Source organism: Convolutriloba macropyga, chromosome 4 (assembly GCF_964194025.1).
Source record: "Convolutriloba macropyga chromosome 4, txConMacr16.3, whole genome shotgun sequence".
NCBI lineage: Eukaryota > Metazoa > Xenacoelomorpha > Acoela > Convolutidae > Convolutriloba > Convolutriloba macropyga.
Window position 1 is genome coordinate 34,141,861 of NC_134471.1, and position 21,949 is coordinate 34,163,809.

The 21,949-nt window shown below is 38.8% G+C and overlaps 1 protein-coding gene across 3 annotated transcripts in view; it reads left to right on the top strand.

The window, feature by feature from the left end:
- Positions 1-21,949, top strand: part of LOC142337634 (dynein axonemal heavy chain 7-like) — a 291,470-nt gene that overhangs the window by 96,585 nt on the left and 172,936 nt on the right. For 2 of the 3 annotated variants that reach the window (XM_075387009.1, XM_075387012.1), the window contains exons 27-36: positions 7,101-7,277; positions 10,305-10,334; positions 10,763-10,952; positions 11,334-11,455; positions 11,950-12,116; positions 12,695-12,887; positions 14,892-15,049; positions 18,887-19,024; positions 19,386-19,672; positions 20,074-20,323. In XM_075387009.1, the coding sequence (XP_075243124.1) occupies positions 7,101-7,277; positions 10,305-10,334; positions 10,763-10,952; positions 11,334-11,455; positions 11,950-12,116; positions 12,695-12,887; positions 14,892-15,049; positions 18,887-19,024; positions 19,386-19,672; positions 20,074-20,323 (1,712 nt within the window). The remainder of the gene's footprint in view (positions 1-7,100; positions 7,278-10,304; positions 10,335-10,762; positions 10,953-11,333; positions 11,456-11,949; positions 12,117-12,694; positions 12,888-14,891; positions 15,050-18,886; positions 19,025-19,385; positions 19,673-20,073; positions 20,324-21,949) is intronic. The other variant, XM_075387011.1, reaches the window with a different exon arrangement.

Consider the following 21,949-nt stretch of genomic DNA (forward strand, 5'->3'; position numbering starts at 1 on the left):
AAGTCTCCCCGAGAATAATTTGGCCCAGCGTATATGCCCCCGACAACAAATTAATTTTGTCCCCCGAGCACCAAACGCCACTCTTCCTCCTTTTCCGACAACAAATCATCCAGCCCCCGCAAAAAACGTTCCCTTGCACCCAAGCGCCCCACCAAGTCCAATTATTCAACAGCACAACTCCGAACCCGCTCATCCTAACGTCCTTCCCATTCCGAACCCAGTCTTCGCACCTAACCTCACTGCTCCCATCCCACGCGCCCCTTTGATTAATCCTCATCTTGTCAACAACACTTTCCAGAATAATAATAACCCAGTACACAAAGCTGTACGTTCCGTTGCTGCTCCTGACCCAAATATGCCCAATATCCCTCTCGGCCAAAGTTTTGTGCCAAATATGAGTCATTGGCGTTTTCCACAGCACAGACCGTCATTAGTCAACCAAGACGCTACCACCGTAAATAATGTTGCTCCAAATGTACAGGCACACATCGCACCATCAGTTACTAGTTTTCCACAACAAATATATTCGAATTCACCCCTTTTGATTGATATGCAATCACCATCCGGCACACATCAGGAAAACCCGATTGCAACTACAAGTAATATTGTACCTGGTCTGGCCACTCCGGTTTTTCAGCCAACATACCCTTATGTTGGGCCCACTCCGTTGAGTTCGAGTGGTCCGCAGGTGTCTGCACCTGCCCCTCCGATACCGGACAATGCGTCATTGATTAGGGAGTTGGCTGACGCAATAAACAGCAAGAGAAAAGACCCCTTGCCAGAATGGAAACTTGCTCAGTATAATGGCGATCCATTACAATGGCACGAGTGGTATGATCAATTCAATAGCGCGATTGTCTCGCAAACGCTCACTGATGACGTTAAATTGACATACCTTAAGACACTCGTCACTGGTAAAGCAAAGATTGCAATCGCCGAGTTTGCTTACTGTGGTTTAATGTACAAGGATGCACTAAGGACTTTGGAACGTAAATTTGGCCAGCCACAGACAGTCGTAAGTGCACACTTGGATAAACTAAGCAACTTCCCGCCTCTTAAAATGCACAATAGTGATAACCTTATTAACTATTCTGCAGCCATATCCAGCCTCGTCGGGGTTTTCAAGTCACTATCATATGATGCTGATTTGAAGAGCGCTTCCCTACTTAACCAAGCGGTACAGAAGTTACCACCAAACATGAAAGAGTCATGGTCACTCTTTACGGTTAAGAAGCACTGGGTTAAGCCTACCCTCCTTGATTTTAGCGATTGGCTTAAAGAAAAGGCTGAGGCCCATGATCTTATGAAACAAAGCGCAACCAAGGCCAAACATCCCTTCAGTAACCAAGACCAAAACAGCCTCAAAAGTGTTTGCATCAAATTCGCAACAAAGGGAAACAAAGAAGCAAATGCCATCTGCTTCCACAAATACTTACTTTCGATGCATTGTATGCAAAGGTAACCACCGGCTATGGGAGTGTCGAGTTTTCAAGGAAAAAACTCCAACCCAGAGAGCTAAGTTGGTGGCGGATAACAAACTTTGCTTTTCGTGCTTACGGGCCAAGCACACATTCCGCCAGTGCCCTCAACCAAGAAAGTGCCGAGCAGAAGGGTGCAATAGTTCGCATAACACACTATTGCATGGAGCAGATAGGGTTTTCCCAACAAGACAGTCGACAAGTTCCAATACCATTCAACCTTCTGGCAACACAGGTCAAAGTAAAGCAACTTCTAGTCAACTCCAGCCTAATAAGACCACAACAATGTCATCTGTTACTGATGTTAAGGGGCTCCTTCAGGTGACTGAATTGCAGTTGGTCAATTCGTCCGGTTTAGATACCAAGGCTTTAGTTTTGTGTGATACCGCCTGCAGTAACTCTTGGGTGGCCGGTAGTCTCACAGATAGACTCGGTTTGCACGGTAAAGCACTAAAGCTAACTGTCAAGGGTATTAATACCGAAGAAGTAGTTGATACTAGGGTTGTTGAAGTTACTGTGAAACCAAGAGAACAACAAGATTTCGAACCTTTCACCGTCAACCCTTTCGTTAAAGAGAGTCTGAACGTCGTCTCTGATATAATTAATGTACAGGCCCTGCAAGAGACCTACCCACACTTAGCAGTCCTTGATCCTGTGACATATTCCTATAAAGACATTGAGATGATACTCGGACAAGATGTCTATCATGTCATCCGCCCGTTAGAATACTTCTCTGCCGATGAGAAGCGTTCACCCGTTGCCGTACGCTTGCCCATAGGTTGGGTCGTAAGCGGTCCGTTACCATCAAGTTCGTGTTTAACCTCAACGTGCTTTAAAGTGAATATCGAACAAGACAATGAGTTAGCAAGTCAAGTAAAGTCATGGTACGACATTGAATCATTTGGGGCAAACAAGCAGGTCGACTCCAGATCTGCAGCAGACGCAAGGGCTCACGAGATCCTTGAGAGTACCACCATACACAATGGCCTGAGATACGATGTCGGAATGCTGTGGGCAGCAGACAACACCAAGCTCCCAAATAATTACTTCTCATCCCTTGTGCAACTAAAATCTCTCGAAAAACGTTTCGCCAAGGATGAAGACCTCAGAGAGAAGTATACTAGTACTATCAAGGAAGACCTAAATAAGGGGTATGTAATTGAGGTTCCGGACGCTCACATGGTTGAGAGCCGGTCTGATAAAGAGTGGTACCTACCCCACCATCCAGTTTTAAACCCGAACAAACCGGGTAAGGTGCGTAGGGTGCTCAATGGAGCAGCAAAATTTCATGGCGCCTCACTGAATAAATCTTTGCTCACTGGCCCTGATCTGCTCCAAAACATTATTTACGTACTTCTTCGCTTCCGACAACATCCATATGCCGTCTCTGCCGACATCGAGGGAATGTTTCTACAGGTTGGTGTATTACCATCAGATCAACCATCACTTCGCTTTCTGTGGCGGGAGGACCCCACAACTAACGTTGTAGTGTATCAATATACGCGCCATATATTCGGGGCTAAAGACTCGCCCACATGCGCCAACTATGCATTACAACGCATTGCGAGAGACAATGCCAAGTTTTACCCCGAAGCTGCAAAAGCCGTCCTTGAAAACTTCTACATGGACGATTACCTTGACTCAGTGGAGTCTCCTGAGAAAGCCATCAATAGATCGAAGGAATTGGTACATCTTCTCCATCTCGGTGGGTTCAAGCTTACAAAGTTTGTAAGCAATGTGCAAAATCTGGCTGATCGAATTGATGGTTCGCCTCAATCTACTGAGCCCAAGGTTATTGTTTCATGTCAGGAGGATTCATCGCATGTGCTAGGGTTAAAGTGGGATCACACTAATGACACTTTAGTTGTGAGTAGGGGTACAAGCTGCGCTATCACCAAGTCCCTCACGCAACGCTTGGTCCTAAGTTTTGTCTCGAAAGTCTTTGACCCCATTGGTCTTGTCGCACCGTTTACCGTCGGTGCGCGATTGCTCTTAAAAGACATCTGGCGTGTCACAGGACAGCAATGAGATGACGAGCTCCCACAGGACATGGTTCAAAGATTTTTGGTCTGGAGTGCGGACTTACCAAAGCTTGAAAACATCAAAATTCCTCGAAGTTACTTTAGTGGACCCTTTGATAATACAGAGTTGCATATGTTCGGTGACAGTTCCCAGGATATTTTTAGTGCCGTCGCAATTCTTCGAGCCCGAGTAACAACCCCTACGGGCAAGATAAAAACAGAGCTTGCATTTGTTTTGGGGAAAGCGCGCGTGGCGCCAATGAAAGTAATGACCGTCCCTAAACTGGAATTGCAAGCAGCTCTACTGGCCGCTCGGCTGAAGAACGAAATTATTCAGGCACCTACTGTAACTGTTAACCAAGTATTCATGTGGACAGACAGCACGACCAGTCTTCAGTGGATAAACTCTAATTAAAAGCGACCAACCTTTGTTGTAAACCGCGTTTGTGAAATTTTGGAGTATACCAGCGTTGACCAATGGAACCACGTCGCAACTAAGGATAATCCAGCTGACGCTGGCACGCGTGGAATGTCCGCTGAGGTTTTGCAACTAAGCAGTTGGGTCAATGGTCCACATTTCTTATCTAACTCAAGTTTCCCTTTCGTACCGAACAAAGACGTCATTAATAACATCAAACTTGGCGTCAACCAAGCAGTCATCATAGAAGACACTGTCTCTCTCGCTACATTTGTTAAAAAACAGACAACTCCCGTTCCGTCGTTATTCCCATTTGATAAGTTTAGTTCTTATCAAAAGTACTTGCGCATTGCCGCATACGTTCTCCGGCTTTTGCCGAAACATGCCGGCTACCGTAACCCCGATGGTAGCATTACTGACCCTACTGAGCTTGACGAAGCCGAGCGTCATCTACAGTACTTGGTGCAAGGAGAGTCTTTTGAAGCCGAAAGAAAAGATCTTCTTGACAATAAATTCGTTAAACGGAGTAGCCGAATTGCTCCACATTCACCGTTTATTAGTCCAAATGGGCTAATCCGTTCCACGGGCCGCATCAAGCGGTTAACTGAAGTTGGGTTTAATGTAAAGTACCCAATCATCTTAGATGCACGTCATCCGTTTGTAAAACTGTTTCTTGAACACACGCACGTAAAGCATTACCATCAGGGCGTTGAATACCTAAGATCAATTGTGCAGGAACACTACACAGTACTGAAACTAAGATCATCCTTGCGTTCCATCAAAGCACACTGCCTGAGCTGCCGAGAATTCCAAGCTGTAACTATGCAACCAATCATGTCTGACTTACCTAAGGAGAGACTTGCTTACCAGTCTCCTCCCTTCACGAACACTGGCGTTGACTACTTTGGGCCATTCTATGTTACTGTCCGCCGTACCACTGAAAAGGTGGGGCTTCCTCTTCACCTGTCTCACTACTCGCGCTGTCCATGTCGAGATAGTTACATCCATGGACACCAGTTCTTGTGTTATGGGAGTTGAGCGGTTTGTGTCACGTAGGCGTACGCCTGCCATGAGTTGGTCAGACAATGGCACTAACTTTATTGGAGCGGAGAAAAAACTCCGAGAAAGTATTGAAAAGTGGAACGTTGTCAACATTGCAGCTGAGCTCGCTCACAAAGGTATAAAGTGGAGATTCAATCCACCCAGCGCACCACATCAAGGTGGTATCTGGGAGAGGTTGGTACGCAGCTTCAAACGCGTGTTGTATACGATTCTTGGCACGCGTCGCCTCACGGATGAGGTACTGCATACTACCTTTTGTCTCGTGGAGAATGCTCTCAATTCGCGTCCTTTAACACCCGTAAGCGCCGATCCGTGCGATTTGAACGCTTTAACGCCCAACCACTTTCTTTTAGGAGAATACTCTACCGGTATTCCGTCTGTTGTTGGCAATAATGAGCTTGACCATCGTAAACGCTACGCCCGTGCGCAGTCGTACGCTAATGCGATCTGGTCCCGTTGGATCAAAGAGTACGTACCGACGCTGAACCGACGCTCTAAGTGGCAGACGCCTGCCGAGCAACACCTTCAGACCGGTGACTTGGTTTGGATAGTTGAAGAAACCAACCCTAGGGGTTACTACCCAACCGCTCGGATTGTGGAACTCCGTTATGGCTCCGATAGCGTCGCGCGCTCCGCCGTTTTACGTACGTCGACCGGTTCACTCGTCCGCCCGCTTGTAAAAATTGTACCAGTTTTCCCAACATCTTCTTCCGGGCCGGAGGATGTTACGAAGTAAATAAGTAAGCGAGATATTATCAGCCAATCAGAATCGAGTATTTCTAAACTTTAAAATAAGATTTAAATACGTTCTAATATACGTAGAAAGTTCCGAAAAAGTTCATTTAACCTAATTTTAAGTAAATATAACCACTATATGTATCGATTAAGCTGGTTTTCGGCTTAATATTTTTAGGTTTTCTAGACAATTGCCGATTGAATACGAACTGATTTGACGTCAATAACATCAGACAAAAAACCAGTAAAAGAGCATCGAAAAAAACCTTGCCGTCTAAGTATCACTTGTTGCTTTGTACACCGATAATGCTTACACGTTGCTATGCTTTGTACGTATTCTTATAGTCGAAAAAGAGTTGAATTGAGCTCCCGAACTACAGTTATTTTACTGAGTTTATAACGAAGGTCCCAGTTGAAACTTTGAATGTCGGGAAACAGGAACAGGGATAAGCACATGAAAGCCTACAAACGAGCGCACGAAAACACGATGAACGCATGAAAATGAAATCCAATTGTATGGCTTTGACCTAACTAAACTGCCTTGAAATCACGGAGAACGCACAAAGGTTTTTAAACTAACGACAGTCTAAATATAGGATTTTTCTGCCGCGAGCCCTCTGGTCACACAACGCTTCCATCTGCGACCGTGTGGACATACCGACCTTCGGTCTGGGGCACTTAGAAAGAATCAGATAAATAACCAGATTGATAGTTATTACAAAGTGTCTTAAAAATTGTTACTGTTATTGAATGCTAAACAGGAACTGTTCAGGCTGAATTGAAATGATTCGATTGATCGTGTGCTGAATAACTATTTCCTTTAATGTACCCAATGTGTGTCACTGTGTCGTCATTTAGCAAGCACCTGTTTTCATTTGAAGTCATTATTTAGGGTCACTTAGAGATCACTTTGTTAGTTTTCTGTCTTAAATGTTTGTTAAGTATACACCTTTACTTAAGCATTTATTAATTTAAACATTTCATCATGTAAAAAAATACACCTTAATCAAAATTTTTTCAAAGTTTTGGTTCTCAAATTGTTTGTATCTACTCTCTTGTTGCCTCAGACAGCTCATTGTTCATAAATTGTTAACGCAATTAACTTGATTTTCTATAATGAGGACTATAAAGGGAACCACGTGGAAGGGTATAATAGAATAAATCGACTTTTTTTTTAAAAAAGTCAAGTCTTTCTGAACAATTAGGAAATCGTTTCATTTTACAGGTTCGTTGTCTCATATTTAACCAACTTGTTAAGAACTGTTGCTAAAACAAACTTGGGTTTATTTGTGTGTTTCATTACAGTTTTGTCTCATGTAATTGTGTATCACCTTTTTGCTCAGATTGGGGCCGAACTATAAAATGTGATCAAAATTTCTGGCTTAGAACCTGATGACGTTTGCATTGATTCACTCGCTGGGCAACTACCTGGCTGAGGAGAGCAGAGTGAAATTTGGAAACTTCTACAAGGAGCTCTTCAAGACTGAGGAATTCGAGGCTCTTCAGCTCGAGAACTTCACTCCCTTGCCTGAAGAGGGAGATTGCTTCGACGTCGTTTACGAAGTAAGCATCACCATAATTTGCCTCACTTGTTGGCTTGAGAAACGGCACAAACTGGTTAAGACCTAAGGTAATGAATGAGTTGCTGAGGTGTTCTCTATAAACCTCTGTGGTCGCGAAGTAGCCATTCTCCAAAAATGCAGAGTAAACTTAAGTTTATGATGTAAAAAGCTGGAAATGATTCATTTGCCATAATGGGCGGGCTACATTTTCGCTGGAAGATAACCCGAAATACATACGCCTTTTTTGTTCAGTCCGCTCAGATTTAATTCAAATTACACTTCTCAAAGTCGTTTAAACAACACCTATTAAGAAACTAAAGCTGGTATTGACCTATACCCTCAAATTTTCACTGAGCCCAAAATTAATTTTAAACAGCTGGTAAACAAATTTTTCCCTGATCTCGCCACAAGTTTTTCATAAAGCCCTTAAAAGTGATAATTTCTACTACTCTGTGTAACCACCAGGATAATACTGGAAATTTGAAAAAGGATAAGGGCATAGGTTGAAAACTTATTCAGACTTCCAAAGTGTTGCGCAATTTTTAGCAATTTTGGTGTGCGTGATTCTTTCAAACTTTCCAATAGCAGAATGCTTTTCGATTTTAGTTTTCTGTTTCGCCTGGTTCGAAGATTTTGAAGTGAATGATAGCAATATGGTTTTATTAATAGCCGCGAAGCGATAGCGGCTATTATTGGGGACATCGTGGTTTTTTTTACAATTCAAAGAATTTGAATTGTATTGGGGCGCTGTCTTTTTTCTTAAGATCTGTTCACACATTTTCATGATTTTTGAAGTCAAATTGGAGTTGTGATTTTGCTCACGCCGAAACAGGAAATGGAGCGAAAGAGCGGGTTGTTTTACGGCGTGAAATTGTTTCGCTCTAATTTTAAAGTAGAGTGAGAAAACAGTGTTTTAACAAAAATTCGCTTTCTCGCTAGTGGTTTTTTGTTCACATGTGGCAATTTCACTTTGATTTTTACGGTTTTTTCAATTTTTTGCCTGTTTATTTTTAGAAATGGTTTTCCCAATTCACTCCTAGTCCGTTCTAGGTCTAGTTTTCTGTTCAGCCAATAAAAATTCTTTGAATTGTACGTCAGGACTTGTCTTGCTATGTTTTTTTTAACTCGTCGTCTCCATCGATGATTCTTACGACCTGACTTCTTGGAATTGACTTTTTCAATGACTTCAGTGACTTCTACTGCTTTGCAGTTAAAATTTTTGTACATGATGTCATTTTTGTTTTTAGGTCAATTGCGTGACTTACCTCACTCAAAAAAATGACTTCTGAACTTATGGACGTTTAAATTTTATGAACATTCACTAGCGCTTTTTTCGGGTTTTTTTCCTTATAGACCGTATGTGTCATAAAAATGACAGTCCGAATATAACCCAAAAAGTCTAGTGGTCTATTAAGGTACTGGTGGTCGATCTGTCAATCTTATTCCTTTAGTTGTTTCAATTCATGGAGGGCCACAAGCGTCTATTGCGGCTATTTTCCGGCATTTTGTCGGCTATGTTATATTTTTAGTTTTCTATTTCAGAAGTTTAGCTGTTTCGTTTAAGAAGTTCTTTAGTAAGTATTAAACTGATTTCAATATTTTTAGTTGCAGTTATTTGGGTTCCCTTGGTTTTTTATGCAATTTTTACTAGATTGTTCTTTCTTCTGACCAATTTGATTTTTTAAGTTGCTTCTGACTTTTCAACTTTTTGAATGTAGTTCGACCCGAATTGATCACCTTCAAAATTGATTTTTAAGCAGCTGATAGTAATTGGCGGCAGTTCTCCAGTAGACGTCAAATTAAACGTGCGCCAAAACTTGTTTCATTTTATTCCTGAACTCAACTACAGGTCTACATGTCCTTTAGGCGTATAGGATATTTAGCTCTTTAGGTGTATATTTATTTGAAACTTTTATAAAAATTACAGTTTCCGACTAAAATTGAAAACTGTTGTGCAGCCTGAGTGGTGCAATTGCGAATTAGTTGGTTGCCTGTTTGTTTTTAAAAAATGTCATTTGAGGTTTTTCGAAAATGTGGCTGGGTTTTTTTCAGCGTGCCGTCTATATGTGTATTTCGCTGAACGCATTGAATTCATATTATCTTAAATTTTTCGGCAGACCATTCAACAGCAAAAATATATTAAGTTTACTTTTTAGATAAATTTAACCAGTGTCTTTATTGGCATTTATTCGATGTCCCTGGTTGCTTAATTGCTCTCAAACAAAGTGTTTAGCAATTATATTAGTCCTCTGGTTTATTATGTGATTTTTCGTTTGACCGATTTTACGTCTGACCCTTCTAATTTTTCTGACCTTTCTAACACGGGATAAACGTGCAGAGCCACGAGGGCATTAAGGGGCTGAGCAGCTCTCTGAGAGCCTTGCGCCTTGCTAGTCTCGTAGAATGCCATTCAACGAAGCTTTTTGAGGAGATAATTTCATGTTCTGAAGGGCTGTTCTCAATCATAAAACTTTAACCCCGCTCAGTCAATCCCCTCTCTCCCCCCCCCCCCCAACGCTGCTACTTTTCTCCCGTCCACCCTTCTCCATGTGACAGTTTGAACCCCGCTTTGTCCAGCCCTCCCAAAACTACCCCCTTCCCTCCTCTCCTCAACATCACATGACTCTCCCCGTCGCTTGAATCCTCCATTAAGCCTATTAGCATCCCTAAGCCCCAGGTGGTTACTACCCGAGCCAACGCTAGTCACACTTCGTAAGATGTTAGTCGGATATGTTTGTTTTTGTTAACAAACATTATTTTTCATCACCAATCTTAAATTTCTCAGAAGACAGCTGTATGGCGTCTTCCAGCTGATCATCACCTGATGCTATCGAATAATTTCTGTGCGAGTATCACAATATTGTGTTACCCGCAAAAATTTTTCTCTCAACAAGTTTAATTAGTTGAAGGCAATTGGCGGTAGTTTTCTGGCAAAGGTCACATTAAATGTCCTCCGAATTGTGATTCATTTTTAACTTAATAAAAAGTCTACAATTAGCTCTCATTATGAAATTTTGTTTTGTTTCAGACATGCTTGATTGAGAACGAAGATGGAGAGGTAATACTCATTTAGGATTTCACTTTTAGGTCTCATGCTCTAACTGGAAACTTTATACTGATATCAAAATCCCCTTTTAATAATAGTTACAAGCAACACCCAGCTATCCCGGCTGTCTAGTACCATGAATCATTCAAAAATAATATTTGGTGATATCTTGTAAGAAAATGATAGAAGTTTTCAATATTATGCATGTTATGCAACACAAATCTTTAACATCGTAGACTAAATCGTACGGTAATTCATGCAGAAATAATATCGAGTAAGATTTCGTTAGAAAACGACAGAACTTTCAGAATTATGCAACAAGGATCTTAACATCGTAGGCTCTATTGCAGGAAGATTAATGCAAAACTAGCATCGAGGAATCCACTACAGATATTAACAAGTGTAAGTGTCAGAAATAATAATCCTCCCATCGTTTATAGAAAAACTACGAGCGACAATGGGTAACATGGAAACAGTTGGGAGGGACTAATCTGACCCAGTTCCTGTCTGCCACGTCTGCTAAGCCTCAACCCATCCACGAAGTGACAATTCCCACAACTGAGTCAATCAGGTTCAACTACATTGTACAGGCACTCACTGTACAGTCCAACAGCAATGTGCTGGCTATCGGTAAGATTTTTTTTTGGGGGGGGGGCATTCTTATAACCAAACAACGATAATTTTTTGTGGAAGAAAATGTTTTGATAAAAAATTTATTCGGTTTCAGAAAAAAAATAAAAACCACCCAACAGTTTTTGCATATTCATGCCCCCCCCCCCCCCCCAAGAAAAAAGGCGAAAACAATTCGTTTTATTCTGCCATGGTTCCTATTTTCTTAACTATTTGCCTTTGTTTGCATCGCGCCTGCACAAAATGGTTTTCCTTAACAAGTACACTTAGTTCAATTTACTGTCTCATTACGTCGCTTTATCTTCACTGAAAATTTGAGTTTTGCTTGCTTTCAAGTTATAATGTCAGCGGTGACTACTCTCTCATTTGTTTATTTAACAGGTGGGACTGGAACTGGTAAGAGTGTGATCATGGGCAACTTTCTCAAACTAGAGTCGACTAAGGCCACCCATCACCCTCTCTGGGTCAACTTCTCCACTCAAACTACCGCCACTCAAGCACTGGTGAGCGAATAAAATAAAGTTGAGTAGCCTTCGATAACAGGTCATTACGACCCAGGGCTCCTTACAAATTGGTTAGGATAATTTGCTCCATTTCACTTCATTAATTCCACGACGCACGTTAATACATGTGCTTAAGGGCTTCCGCTTTAGAATATGGCGACAAAGGAACGATTGTACCAATTGATATAACTATATACGATGTCTTTGTCACCAAATTTGGTGACATTTGGTGGACATTTAATATAATGAGAAGGCATTTTCGCTCTAATTTTACACAATAAAACAGCGAGGCATTATTGCAGTAAATCTAAGCCTTCAGTTCGAGTGCAACCAATCGCAACTCATGTCGAAAGGCACTGTGATTAGTTTTATTGGATAGTAGGCCAAATGTACAATATTAATGATTAGTTTCGCACAGACTTCAATATTAACGGATAGCAAAATTATATAGGTTAGTAAATTAAATTCTGATCGTTTGATGTTTGATGATTAAGGAATACGTGATGAGTAAACTTGAGAAGAGGAAGAAGGGATTTTTTGGCCCTCCAGTTGGCAAGCGGGCTCTTCTTATGGTTGATGACGTCAACATGCCACAGCCTGAGCAATTCGGGGCACAACCTCCTGTGGAGCTACTAACCCAGTTCTTCACCCACAGATTTTGGTATCAGATTAGTACTTCTATTATTCGGCGATAAATTAAAAGCTGAATTTATAATTTATATCTTAGTTAGTTATTTGATGCCTTGTAAAAAACAAAAATTTGAATTTTCAGAAAAATATTTGAACTATGATATGTGGGGGCGGCTAGAATTAAATCACAAAATTTCGAACATATGGCGAGAAAAAACAGTCTGGTTATTAAAGGGTATGATCAGTCTTTCCTCGAATGCTCAGAAATTGTAAGGACAGAAAGTACTACTATTTTTTTTGCGTGCTCTTAAAGTGGTGCTTTAACTAGAAAGCGTGCATAATCAAATTTAGACTCGATTGTGATCATCGATTTGACTGATGTTTAGCCCACTGGACTTTTTTCCGCACCCGCCTCCCCCACGCTGAGAAAATTTACGATTCTTATTTTTGTGTTATAAACAAACGTGCGTAAGGGCTCCTATGTCATAAACAATAACTAAGAAAAAGACAATTTCAAAATTTTATCACATTTTTTATCATTTTAAGAACTGTTTTAATTTAAGTTCAAATCCAAACTAAAGAGATACAGCATTTCATCTGTTGTTTGAGGTACGACAAAGATTGCCACCGAGTGAACTTGCTGGACCTGCAGCTGATGGGGGCGATGAATCCCTTCAGAGGGTCAACCTCCTCTTCTCTCAGTCCCAGATTCATGCGACACTTCAGCGTCCTCTCCTTCTCCTCATTCACTCCACACTCACTACACAGCATATTCTCAACACAGTTCCGAATGTTCTTACAAGTTAGTTCAATTTTATCAAGCATAACCAGTTCATAGTAAAAAAGTAAAAACATAGCCGGAAGAATTCAAGATACGACTCGAAGTCATATTCGCCAAAGAACTAGATTTTCAAATAAATAGTATCTACAGGTAGAACGCTTCAGAGCAGAGGAGAAAATAGGTCACGTAGCAATAGAAAATTTAGTCAAAGGTCAATTGACTATAGGAAATGCAACTAGGAAAAATCAATTTTATTTTCATAGAGCTCAAGTGCACATACCAACGAAAAATTTTGTTTCAAGCAACATGGACAATAAAATTCCGCGAAAAGAAAATAAAATAAAATTATGAGAAATAAAGAAAAGTTGTAACAATTATCTTAAAATTAATTTACAAACTTTGTACCAAAAATTCAATTCGTAGTAAAAAAAAATGCTTACAATCAATAGGCTTCAATTAACTTACCATTAAACGCAATGAAGCTATGCAATGGGTCGAAAATAGCTTAAATAGCCTTAAAATATGCAGAGTAATTGAAAAACACTCAAATTAGCATAAAACTCACTTTTATTAACAAGCCAAGAGAACAACTTAAATATTGTTTCTATATTTTGTATCAACCTCTTATACTGTATAAAAACTCAAAACTACAAAAAAAAAACAAATGAAAGGAAGCCTCAATTGAACAAAAAAATTTGCTGGCTGAGTAAAAACGTATTTGCGCCTGCATGTGCCGCTCGAGTTAAAAAAAAGATAGGATTAAAAAACGCGCTCTATTTTTCTCAGCGCTTTGAATCTGTTCACCTGACCATTTTTTGCAATTTTTTCACTCCCTTAACTTTCCTTTTTTCATAGCCCGAAGAATTCTAGAGACGACTTGAACTTGGTTCGCCAAAACCACTAGCTTTTCAAATTAATCGTATGTACTGGCAGATTGAGTTAAGGAAAAGAAAAAAAACAATGAAAGAGAAATAACATCACCAGAAAATTAAGAAATAGAAAACTTTTTACTCATACAGTACAAATCGAGATACAAATGAGAATTGTTATCTCATGCAATGCAGTTTATCAATATACTCGCACATTAATAGGAAAGCCTTACCCGCTCACAAAAATCTCTATTTTTGAAAGAACAGAAAATACTGCAAAAAGTTACAAATTTTTGCAAAATTCTCAATTTTTTGTAGAAAGAAATTTGCTTTTTCCTCAAAAAAATTAATTCAATTTCTAATAGAAAAAGCTTACGAGCGTTAGGCTTCAAAGTTCAGTGACCGATAAACTCAACAAAACAATGAAATGAGCAAATTATCGCTAAAATAGCCTGCGATTTCGCAAAATAATTGAAAATCTTCAAATTAGCGTAAAGCTTCCTTTTTTACCAAAAAGCTGCAAAACGCTATCAATTCAATTTGAATATCATAAATTTTGTCTATAATAACTTTTTAGACAACATTAAATTATTTAGAACAAAAAAGTTCCGCTCTTCTAACTTGTTTGCTGAAACATTTTCTACAAACTTTATTCACTTCCTCATCTTCCATCACTCACTTAAAAGAAAAAAAAGAAAACCATAACGCTAATAGGAATTATGAACGAAAACGGTTAAAATGTCATTCGGAAGTGGAAGTGCAGAAACAAGCTACTTAAGTTTTATCAACGCAGTTTATAAGAATTTTATTGGGATTGATGCACAAAATTGGGGGGAAATGTCAATTGGAGAACTTTTTACGTTCAAAGGCAGTACCGGTGTAGTTTTTCCTTCTTATGGTTCGGTGAACAGTAATGGTTTGTTATTTGTGTTTTATGTTGTCTTCATTGAGTAACAATGAATGAACAATTTTTGAGTAATTTATTATGGTATTTCATCTAGCCAAGACAAAATTGAACACTAGCGGTAACTTCAGATGGCAAGAACCCATTTTGAAAAAAAAAAATCAATCCTACCTAAAATTCAGGCCAGAATCCGATAAATGGAAATACCGTAAATTTGCATCTTGAAATATTTCTCCCTATTCTCTTGATTAGAAACTGGGCTTGGAGGACGAGAGATTTGAGAAGCACTGCGAGAGACTGGGAGACCGACTGGTGGCTGGAACCCTGCATGTCTATGAGCAGTGTCTACAACACCTCTTGCCAACCCCTGCCAAGTCACACTATGTTTTCAATCTACGTGATATATCACGGTAACACATTATAAACTGAATCAACTTTTAATTTCACTCACAGTGTCGGTTAATGGTATACCGGGTCGCTACATAAATTGCGTGGTTCGAATAGGTATGATCACAAGGGAGTGCTGTTGCGCGGTTGTCTGACAAAGAAAAAGAACAAAAAACTTTCGGCAAAAACAAAATTACAAATGTCATTGAAAAGAAGTGCCATCAAAGTAAATGAACAAGCGCAACTAAAACTTAAATTCTTCGTCATCTATTGCACTATCTATCAAACATCTATTGCATTATCTATATTAACTTTAACAAAATCTCTTCTGTCATCCTTATCCGACAACCTATTAATAACGGACTAATGGTCTAATGGTACAAGCGATAAGCTGCCTGACTTCTATCGATTCAATTTGAAAAAAAAATGAGTGCTTCAATGAAATTCAAAATTATTCAAAAAACAAGAAAACATTGCTGACCAGTCTTATTTTACTTATCCAGCAATTGAAGCAACTGAAGTCAAAACTATCAACCTGTCTCCTATCACAAAGAACAGCCTCCTATCACAAAGAAATAGAATACCAAGACGTATACGAAAATAACCAAAATGTTACAAAAATCAAAAATACAAATTCTTATTCATTTCTGTTAGGAAAATAGTGCTGTCCAAATTATTATTGTGACTACGTCAAGGTATTGACGTAGTCAGAATAATAATTTCAGCATAGTCAGAATAAAAATTTTGACGTAGTCAGAATAATAATTTTGTTCTGCTTTTAGTTCAATTTTGTGACTTACCTCACTCAAAAAAAGAAATGAAATAAAAGCAAAAAAAAGAATTGGGAAAAATCCAAGGAAATGGTGATTTATTCACAAACAATTAGTGTTAAAATGACTGTAGTAGTCATCATTTACTGGCAGCTGGATGCAAATACCATCTAGTCCACTACAAAGAGCCGAAAACATGGGCGATTCATTGACAAGTGTAATGGACAGTATAAGTTATGCTTGTCCATTATTCGTGTACTCTCTAAAGCATTATTTACCGACGTTTTCCTGTCTCTGTAATGGACTGGATGGTAGTTGAATCCCTTTGCCAGTAAATGATGATTATTGTTCACAGCTTCCACTGCTCAAACGATTGTTTGCTTCAATTAGCTTAGATACGTTTAAAACTATCCCATGTTTCCTAATTTGCAGCAACCTATGTTTCTTTGAGGCGTTGAAAAAAAATCCGAAGTACGCTCATTTTTTTTTAATTTATTGTTTTTAATTGTTTGCATCACAGTAAAGATGAATAACGAATTTACTCTCAAATGTAAACAATTTTATTACTTGATTTTTCATTTAACCTTTTGAAATACAATTATTTCCCTTATTTGAAAGGCTATGTAAATTGAGCTGCAGGAAAATTCAAGTATTATTAACCTACAATTTTGGAAACCGCCTTCCAATTTACGCAATCGATCGCAGGTCACAATTTGAAATAGCTAGCGATTACTGTGCGCTTTTCCCAAAAACCAAATTGAAAATCCACATATGAAATATAGCGTGTTCAGTGCATATTTTTAGTTGCTCCCGAAGGAAGATTGATGCAACTATTGTAAACGAGTAAGTCTTCTTTAAGATTCGAAGAGGAGTATTGGTAATACACAGAGTTCTTTTTTTAGCTGAAGCCAGTATCTTCTTGACTTGAGTTTGGGCTTCATTTTAATCAAACATTTGAATCTGTTTTTGAAAGTTGACTTCTGCTTTTGAATATTTAACTTTAATAGTAGTTTATTTTTCAGTGTAGATTAATGAGGAACTGCTAGTAGCGGTCAGAGTGAAAACGTCAAGCTGAGCAATTTTGATCCCATACAAGTCCCTCATACTTATCTAAACTGCAGTTCAAACACCTACTAATCAATACTTCTGCCTTACAAACCCTCCACCCCCCACAACTACCTACCCCCACCAAACACCCTATAATTACTTTGCCCTCCTCAAACCTAACTCTTACCGACCTTGTGGGCACCTATCACCCGCCTGACTACACCTCCCTCAACTACCTTAACCCTTACCCACCCTTAACCTACCCAGCATTCTTTTATCTCTAACTACACAACTAGCTACCCCGCCACCACCTATAACTCCCCCCCTCCACTTACCCTCTTCCATCTCCTACTCCCGCCACCTAATCCCCGGAACCTAACCCTCCTACTACCTGCCACCACCGAACCCAGGCACTCACCTAACCCCCTTACAACTGCCTGTTACCCTTGGTCACCGCCAACACCCCTTCCCCCCACTCTTCCTTACTTACCGGTTCTCTTACTTACCTTAACCGTCACTCCCCCAGCAACCTGTTCCCTCCAACTCTGCAATTTTGCGCATTCATAATTTGAGTTTGCTGCTCAGCTAAAGCCAATCGTTAGAGGAGACCAAACGTAGCCTGCGTAGCGTAGTGTTTATTGTCCCCGACTCTCATCCCAGAGGTATCGAGTTCCAACTCGTACCTATTGAGTATGTTTGCACCATTAAATTTCTCTAGCCTGTGCCTTCCAATTTTTTTGCCTAGCCAGTCGTTTGAGAGCAATTTGTCCAACGTTGGTCCGTTTTTGTTTGTAAGTTGTTCAAAGCCCCCACAGAGCGAAAAAATTAGCAAAATTGTCTGTTGGGAACATCGTTACTGTAATGTTGGAATTTGAGGTACTTGGAATCATTTTTCAAACTGTCATATCAGCAGTCATTCTCATTAGAGTAAACTTCTTTAATTTAAGTAATGACTATTTGCCCCGATGAACTTTTCTTCAAACACGCTGAAACATTACGGTGCAGAAGTATACCCCACAATTTCAGCCTTAGTAAAATTGGCTCGAAAATTAGTTACATACAATGAACGAAATTAGATGACATCCTTTGTATCTTACTTTTCGCAAAAGGGGTTCCGCCAATTTTGCGAAATAAAAGAACATTCGGTGCGCAAAGTAGGTAACAAATCTTGTAGTACGTTTTCGCTCAATTTAGGTCTCTATTATTCGCGCGCATTTTGAGCATGCAATAAGCACTTTTATAAAGATTTAATTGAAGCTTTCAAAGCTTTAAAGTACTTTAAATACATGCAACCACAAAAACTGATTTTTTTCCCGAAAAATCCCTTGCACATCAAAGGCTTTGTATATCAATATGGGACTGGCCAATTTTAATACGTAGTAATAAATAGTACTAATAAGTAGTAACAAAGTACTATAAGTAGTAATAAAGTAGTAATAAAGTACTACTAGTAGTAATAAGTAAGGCTTAATTAAATAAGTATTAAATAATTTAGGCTTAATTGCGGATTATATGCGAAATCGAGCTACATTGCGTGCGAAAAATCGATACGTAAATTGAGCGGATGCGTGATACAACTCGCGCGAAAAATAGGTTATTGAGTTTGTACTTGTATTTCGCAGCTAAAATTAGGACACTTTTGCGAACACGGGATACGATATTCCCTTCCATTTTGCCGGTTTGTGCTAAAGTAGCTATTTTCCGCAATATTGTACCACTTTCACTGTATTAACATAGTAAAAACGAACACGAGATACACACATCGGGCATATCTGCCCGTGACGATTTGGGTATACCTCTGCACTGTAATGAAGTTATATGGACGAAAAAGCAAGTCTAATGTAGTTTGTTTGTGTAATGGAAAAAAATTGAATCTTTTTATCTTTCCCTATATATGGCTTCTTCTTCAGAGTTCTCGGCTTGGGTCATCAACGTTAGCAGAGAACGGCCGCATAATGGGACCATAAAGATCATATTTCTATTTTGCATGCTAATCGGATGACAGCTTTTCAAATTTACCAACTATTAGTCCTTTGTTCACAGGGTGATGAATGGAGTGTTTCTGATCAAGAAGGAGTCAGTGACAACTGACAGGATATTCGTAATGTGCTGGGTTCACGAAGTCATGCGTGTCTTCTACGATAGACTACTTGACTCTGCAGACTCACAATGGCTATTCAAGTAATGCTGTCGAGAAAATTTTCGTGATTTATCAAAAATCTCTAAATAAAGTCAATTAGAGATTTTAAGAATCATAAAATCCACTCATTTTCACTAATAATCCATATTAATCGAGTTTTGAAGCAATTAGATTTTCTTCTAATAAGTTGTTTGAGTATATTGCTGTAATTTCAGTTGTTCTTTTTTTTGTTTCAATAGTCGATAAAATTACAACCTACTTATTTTCCTATTTGTCCAATCTAGGTGAAGCGAACATCTCGCCGCAATTATAGAACTTATATAAACTCCCGATTGAATAAAAAATGCAAAATTCCTTCTTTGGGTTATTTCTTATTTTTCTCGCCTTATTTCTTTTTGTCAGGTTGATCAAGAAACTGGTGACCACAACTCTGGATTTCAACTTCGATCAGGTATTTGCATCTCTAACTGGAACCCCAATTCCCGACTGGTGTGTGAGCCCAATGCCATCATACTTCCCAGCCGCATCTGCAAATAACGCTAACTCAGCCCACCAACCGAACAAGGGAGGGGGCGGAGGAGGAGGAGGGGGTAGTACGAATCGGGACTCATCTGCGACTAGTAATAAACAGAAGAGTAATCTAGGGGCGAGAGATGTCAGCGGAACCAACTTACAAGTGCCCAAGCAGGGTTAACTTTTTATAAATCCTAAACAGTTTCTCTTTTTGGCATTCGAGAAGCTCATTTAGGGTTAGGATTGAAAAAAAAAATAAGATACTGCATTAAAGCATGACTTGACTACTTTTTGAGCAATCTTTTGCTTTTACAAATCTTCACCGAAAGTGAACCCAAAATTCAATTTAAATCAGAGGTCTCTATCTTATAATCCCAGGTCGAGGCCCCAGACCAACGCGACCTCTGATACGATCATTTTCGAGTGCACACCTGCCCATTGTGTGCTCGAATCAATGATCCAGTGACAATTATCCTTAAGTGCATGTGGTAGCAATTTTTTTATTCAACAATATTCAGCAACTTTATGTATACGATTGAGTACACACGAGTATTAGTTCATTCAACTTGTGATGCAGGTACACAAGACGGAACGGAAGACGCCGACGGATCCGAACTGGACCCGGGTCTCAAGTACAACTGGCCAGAAGTCACAGAGGAACACCTGGAGGGCCTGATGTTTGGAGACTACCTGAGCAATGATGCGGACATGGAATTGAACCCATATGACGAGATCAGTTCTTTCGAGGGGTACAAGGGAGCGATTGAGCAGCAACTTGCAGAATACAACCAACTGATGAACGCTAAGATGAACATTGTCATATTCAGGTTCAGTAAACTATGTTAAATGCTGTCAACTAAAATTTTTTGCAGTTAATTGGGTCTTGCTGTTTTTATTTCAGTGATTTCAGTTCAATACTTATTTGTATTTGACATAATCAAAGAGACTGAACTGGAAACGTACTTTGAAAAAATTTTTAATGTTTTTGATACTTTAAAGGAAAACAAGGAGGCTCGTTAATGCGCGTTCGCACATGATGTTCCGACCCGAGCTCATCTACATTTTTGACTTAATTGTCAACCAAATGAAGAGATAACAAAAATAGATATTTGACTTTAAAAACTCGTTACAAAACGTAAGTACTAATTGAATTACATAATGCCATTCCTCATGACAACAATCACGAGATCTGCCATTAAAAAGATTTCGAGAAAAAAGAAACAAACAACAAAATTTGTAAAAACAAATTTCAAGGCAAAAACTCAATATCTAAATTTAAAAGCATCTAGTAACGACGTCAAAATGCAATCACATAAAACCTTAACTACACAAACTTATTTTTCCTAACTATACAGCAGATGGAAAATTTCCTTAATGAGACAAGGTAAAAACTGGACAAAGAGAAGAAAAAATGAGGCGACAGTCAAAAATCAGTCATACTATTTAAACCAAATAAATTCAAAAGTCATAAAGATCGTTATCTTTTAGCAAAATAATTCTTGAAAAATTTTGTAAAAAAAGTCATTATGAGACCAATGGGACCTGTTGTTGGTTAGACTAAGCCATGGGAATGGACTAAAGAACTCAAATATTACAAGCAATTTTCGAAAACACAAATTGTTGAAGCCGTTAAAATCATTAGCTATTATCTGAATATTATGTATTTCAATTCAATTGTTATTGCTACTAATTCAGCTAACGTATTTATCCTGAGAGGTTATATAAGTTTACCTGGACTACATTTGAAAACGCTTGGGTTCTGTTATTACGCGATTGTTCTGAAAGAAGAGAAAAAGAAACAATAAAACTGACCACTCAAAAAACGTTTATAAAAACGCATGTTGTCCAAAAAACAAAACATCACTGACAAATAATATCAGTAGATATTTTTTATTCTGAAATACAAGAAACTGGATGGGACTTCTCAATGATGAAAAAATAAGTTACAAGTTTAGGAAAAGAACAACAAAAACTGAAAATTATTTGAAAATGTATATCATAAACTTTAAGACTATTCGCTATAAGCTGACTGCTTCGGGTAACATCAGTCATTCAATCGACAACTTAAGAGGGCTGTTAGCAGTTTACGGCTGATGGAATTTTTATTTAATTAGACCAGGTAACAAGTCGACAAAGAGAATAAATAATTAGGCGACAATTTTAAACTTTTTTAAATCAACTTTTTTTAAAGCACATAATTTTAAAAGTATTAAAAATCATTAGCTTATAACGAACTAATTCATGATAAATGTACTAAAAAGTCATTGTTAAACCATTGGGAAATGTTCTTGGTTAGACTAGGCCATGGGAACGTACTAAAAATGAAGAAAAACTCAAAATATTACAAACAATTTGCGGAAACACAAATTATTGAAGCCATTAAAATCATTCACTATCATCTGAGTATTATATATTTTCATTTCAGTTTTAAATTTACACCAATTCAGCTAACA